This window comes from Trichechus manatus, unplaced genomic scaffold (genome assembly GCF_000243295.1).
Source record: "Trichechus manatus latirostris isolate Lorelei unplaced genomic scaffold, TriManLat1.0 scaffold00128, whole genome shotgun sequence".
Taxonomy (NCBI): domain Eukaryota; kingdom Metazoa; phylum Chordata; class Mammalia; order Sirenia; family Trichechidae; genus Trichechus; species Trichechus manatus.
Window position 1 is genome coordinate 2,282,620 of NW_004444064.1, and position 5,603 is coordinate 2,288,222.

At 57.1% G+C, this 5,603-nt stretch overlaps 1 protein-coding gene across 1 annotated transcript in view; it reads left to right on the forward strand.

Moving 5' to 3' along the window:
• The first annotated feature begins 4,857 nt into the window (after positions 1-4,857).
• Positions 4,858-5,603, forward strand: part of FTCD (formimidoyltransferase cyclodeaminase) — a 16,194-nt gene continuing 15,448 nt past the window's right edge. Inside the window, exons 1-2 of the mRNA XM_012557958.1 lie at positions 4,858-4,911; positions 5,015-5,054. Coding sequence (XP_012413412.1) covers positions 4,858-4,911; positions 5,015-5,054 — 94 coding nt within the window. The remainder of the gene's footprint in view (positions 4,912-5,014; positions 5,055-5,603) is intronic.

Here is a 5,603-nt window from a genome sequence, read left to right on the forward strand (position 1 = left end):
GGACGCGGGTGCCCTGTGCGCCCTGCCCGCCGCGCGTCCCGCGCCGGCCCGCCGCCGCTCACACCGCGCACAACGCTTGTAGCACTTTATTAAAATCCTCTGTTTACCTGTCTGCGTCCTGTAGCCTCTCGGCTCTTTGAGGCGCGCAGAGCGCCAGTCCAGCTTGGCACACCGTGGTGCGAGTCTGAGATTGTGGAAGGAAGCTTCGAGGAGGGAGGAGCGCTGGGGACGGCGGCTGCAGCTCAGGCTCCGCTCCCCTTCATCCCCCTCACCCAGGGCCCTGCATCTCCTGCCTCCCCCTCACAGTGCGCCTGGGCAGCATCTTCCCAGTCTCAGTCTCTCCCTGGGGGTGCTCCCGTCCTAGATGGCTTTCCCCAAACGCAGAGCCTGAGGTAAGGATTTGGGCGCAGGCAGCCCCGCTACCTAATCTGTGGGGCCCCAGGAAAAATGAAACTGGAGACGGGGTGGGGTGCTCAAAAATTAAGAATTTCGAGGCGCCAAAAACAGCTTTAAACCCAGCGCGGGGCCTACTGGGTGGGCGGGGTGCTGTGGCCTGCTCGGTCTTTCTCCAGCGAGGCCGGCCTGGGTGCAGGCCGTCTACTGGGGGATGCTTGGAGGAAGCGGGAGAGACACAAGGGAGGGGAAAGCCAGCAGGTGGTTAGTGCGCTGAGGATCGCTGAGAGTCCCTCAGAATCATCCCGGAGGGACTGGGGTCTGGGGTGTCCAACGGGCGCGCTACTGCGGCCACAGCCGCCCAGTCACCGGATCAGGGAGCGGCCGTGAACGGGAGGCCCGGGGCTGCGGGGGTGCGGTCGGAGAGCAACCTTCAGGGTTCTACGGCCCTTGGAAGACATCACCTTCCGCCGGGTTTTCTCAGTGAGGTGGAGACGGGGACGGCGCCCCAGCCGCGGGTGGCCCCCCAGCCCCGGCTGCCTGTCCTTGGAGCACCCAACGTCTGGTGAAGACAGCGGGGAAGCCGGGGCGAGGGGCAGGGTCTCCTCACGCTTGTCAGCGGCTCAGAGCCAGGTTAGTGCGGGGGGACCCTTGGAGGTCCCGCTTTATGGGGGAAAAGCTACACCGTAGTCATGCCACCGTGTAGAGTCATTCCACTGTCGAGGTCCCTTGGGTGCAGGCTGGGCTGGGGACGGGGAGGTGAATCTCAGCCCAGGGTCAGTGGGAGGGGTAGAACCTGAGGGGCTGTGAAGGGGCCTGGCCCCCACCTGGTGGTCTCCCTTGCAGGATTGCCCTGAGGGGCTACAAGGTCCCTGTAGCAAGAAGGAAGATATCCAAGCCAGGGTGGTCCCTGGGGAGGGCTCACCTGTTACGCACTCCTTTCTGTTATATTAAACAAACGGGGCGAAAGGGGAAGAAGAGTGGATCAAGAAGGCACCTGGTGGATCTGAGAGGCCCAGAGGCGGTTCTATCCGCTTGGGCTTCCGAAGGCCGAGTCAGGAGTCCGAGGCGTTTACCTCTCTGCATGAGACAGTACGCGGCAGCCTGAGGTAGCTGGGCTGGCTTCCAGTACTGCCCCAGTCAGAGCTGGAATGAAGGTTGTCTGAAGTCCTGGGAATATAGATTTATATGTAAAACATATACATATATGTGGAATCCCTGAGTGGTGGAAACTGTTAATGCAGCTTGGCCGAAAGGTTGGGGGTCTGAGTCCATCCAGCTGTGCTTTGGAAGAAAGGCTTGGTGATCTACTTCCAAAAAATCAACCACTGAAAACGCTTTGGAGCAGATCTACTCTGACACATGTGGGGTCACCATGAGTTCCAATCAACTCCACCGCAACTGGTGGTGGTGATTAGATATATACATATAGTGGCGCAGTGTTTAAGAGCTCAGCTGCTCACCAAAAGGTCGGCCGTTGGAATTCACCAGCTGCTCCTGGGAAACCCTGTGGGGCAGTTCTATTACGAGTTGGAATCGACTCAACGGCAGTGGGTTTGTTTTTTTGTTTTTTTTTGGTTCATTAATTGTTAACAAATGTACCACATAATATAAGACGTTCATAAAAACCCAAACCTAAACTGTTGTCGTCGAGTTGATTCCAACTCACGTAACCCTATAGGACAGAGTAGAACAGCCCCATTGGGTTTCCAAGGAGCAGCTGGTGGATTGGAACTGCCGACCTTTTGGTTAGCCGCTGAACTCTTAACTACCGAGCCACCGAGGCTCCAATGAACCAATACTGATACATTATTATTAACTAAAGTCTGTGCTTTGTGCAAATTTCCTCATTTCCCCCCGAATGTCCAGACACCACATTGCATTCAGTCATCATGGGCCTTAGGCTCCTCTGGGCTGTGACAGTTTTTGGTGACGTTGATAGGTTTGAGGAGTTCTGGTCGGGTATTTTGTAGGATGCCCTTCTGCTGGGACTTGTCTGATGTTTTTCTCATAGTAAGACTGGCGTTACTGGTTCTCACTGCATCACATTAAGGGTACATACTGTCAACACGGCTTGTCTCTGTTGGTGTTGACCTCGATCACCTGGCTGAAGAGTGTTTGTCAGCTGTCTCCACTGTGAAGTGACTCTTTCTCCACCGTGCATACTGTGCTTTTGGAAGGAAGTCACTATTCTCAGCCCACACTCAAGAAGTGGGGAGTTACGCTCCACCTATCTGAGGGCAGGGAATCTAAAGAAGTTATTTGGAATTCTTCTGCACTGGAGACTGGTCTCTTTTTTCCAATTTCTTTATTCGATCATTTATATCAACATGAACTCAGATTTGTTTTATACTTTGGGTTATAATCCCATACTATTTATTTTGTTGCTCAAATTGTTCCAGCTTTGGCCACTGGCAGCTTTCCGTTGGGTCCTGTGACCCTTTGACACTCCCCCCTCATTGTGTGTGTGTATGTGTGTGTGTGTATGTGTGTGCGTGTGTGTGTGTGCATGTATGTATGTATGTCTCTGTGTGTCTGTGTGCACGTGTCTGTGTCTCTGTGTGTATGTGTGGTGTGTGTGTGTGTATGAGTGTGTGTCTGTCTGTGTGGTGTGTGTGTGTCTGTATGTGTGTCTCTGTGTATTTGTGTGTCTGTGTGTGTGTGTGTTAAAACATTTCTTTACTTTCTGGAACTACAAGATACTCCAGTTCTAGAATCAGTCATTTCTCCAAGGAGCCCCGGTTCCCAGCTGGGTGCTGGGGGAGATTGCTTTTTTCTAGAAGCAAGTGGGATCTCCTTGGGCCCCTGTTCGGAAGTTATAGCATCTACCAGAGGTTTTAATCTATCTCAAAACTGCTCCTGGGAAATGGTCCCTGACCTCACGGCGGGCCCTGTCCCTGAGACTCTGTGTTCCCAGCCATCCTGAGCCCTGGGCCAGACTGTCTTTCTGGAGAAACATAACCCAGCTCCCTGCCTGTGGGCTGAGCTGGGTGCCTGTGGTCTGAGGTACAGCCAGCAGGGGGCTCCACTGCACGCTGGTGCCTTCCCGGGTGTCTGCAGCCTCTTCTCTGCGTAGGTACGAGGATGGGGCTCTTGGGTTTTCTGGGCTGGTCCCGATGTGGGGTGTCTTGTCCTGCTGTCCTTGCAGCCTGGATGTGTCTGGAATGCCCCAGCACTACAGGACCCCGACTGCCCCTCCCAGGCTGACTATCAAACGTGGGAAGGAAGCACAGGCATGAGACACAGATCCCCGGGGCTGGAGACCCAGGGCTTCTGTGGGGCCATGGCCCCAGGTGGGGGGTAGGGGTGTCCATTGTCCCTGTCAGGGACCTCGGGGGAAAGGCCACAGGTTGCAAGAGGATGGGGCAGAGAGTGCAGTCTGTCCTTTGCTGAACCCTTGCTGTCAAGGCGCTGGCTGAAGCCCCCCGCCTCTCCTGTGGGACCCGGGAGGGTTGGCACCACCCTTACCACACGCACCCACGGGGAACAGAGGCTCAGAGAGGACCCCCAACCTGCCCAGCTGCACCCACCCACGGCTTTGGAGGTATCTGTTTGCCCTCGGCTTCAGTCTGCTCTTGTGGGGGGCTGCAGAATGTGGAGGGAGCCCGAGAGGTGGGGGGACAGAGCTGGACTCCAGGATTGGGGGGTCCAGGTCCCCCACAGCTGCCTGTGTGCTGCCAGGACCAGCTACACAATCTGTGGGGCCCCTTGTTCAAAAAGTATGAAGAATTTCACGGTGGCAACAGCAGAGTGTTACAGAAGCGCGGGGCCTGTGGGCTGTGCTGTGCACACCTGTGACGGGGCCCGCTGCTGCCCAGCTGGGGGTGGGGAGCAGCAGTGGGAGAGCTGGGGTCTTCCCCCGCCTGCTGCTCCCTCCAGGAGCGCACACACCACCCAGACAGCACACTCATAGCACACACCACCCACACGGAACACTCAGCACACACCACCCACACGACACACAGCCCATACGGCACTCACATGGCACACTCATGGACCACACACCACCCACACAACACATTCAGCGCACACTCAGCACACACCACCCACACGGCACACTCACACATGCACACCCACACGGCACACTCACAGCCCATACAGCACCCACGTGGCACACTCATGGACCACACACCACCCACACAACACATTCAGCGCACACTCAGCACACACCACCCACACGGCACACTCAGTCTCACATCCACACGGTAACACCCATGTGCACACTCACACACACTCTTACACCCATGCACATCCCCATGCACACCCACACAGTCACACACACACCCCATTCACGCTCCTGTCATCTGAGCTGGGCCGACCTGCGCAGCTGTGACTCTTGCTGGTTAATAAAAAGCCCGGCCGTGGGGAGGGGCTGGCCAGGGGATCAAGTTCTGAAGCAGTTGCAGAGGGCCCCCCTCTGTCTGCACCACTGGAGAGAATCCCGCCTGACGCAGGTGCTGGACCATGCCCCAGCTCGTGGAATGTGTCCCCAACTTCTCGGAGGGGAACAGCCAGGAGGTGAGATGCCCAGCAGGCCGGCAGAGGGGCAGTGCGGGGTGCTCAGGCAGAGGAGAAAGGGGCATTCGTGGTGCAGGCTAGGGCTTGTCTTCTCCTGGGGCAGGTGCCGAGCCACGAGGACTATCTCTCCTTGGCCAAAAGGGGTGTGCCCATGTGCCTGGGGGACTTGAGAGTGACCTGACCCAGGTGCTGGAGTGGTCAGAGGGGGAAGGAGGGCCAGCGTGGGGAGAGATGGGGGCCCAGGAGTGGAGGCTGCTCTTCTTTGAAAATGAGGCCCCCAAAGGACTGGCCCCAAAGGACTGTTGGGAGGGTCCCATGGCGCGTGTTAACTCACTGAGTCCCCCCAGCCCTACAGGGTGGGTGCTGCTACTAACCCCACTTTACCAATGAGGAAACTGAGGCACAGAGAGGTTAAGCAGATCACCGATGGCCACAGAGCAGGATTTGGGTCCTGAGCCCTTGTTTCCAACCACTGGACAGTCCTGCCACGCTCCCCCAAGTTTCAGGGCCCTTCAGACCCCTACCCCATTCATCACCTGCCCCTCCCCCCACACACTTCAGGAGGCATATCCATTGAGAGGCCACTTGGGGGGCACAGGAAATGGAACCCTCTGTGACCTTGGGCCAGTTGGTCACCTTCTGGGAGCCCCGGCTGCCCCCCTCTGGGCATTGATTGTCGATGGGGAGCCCCC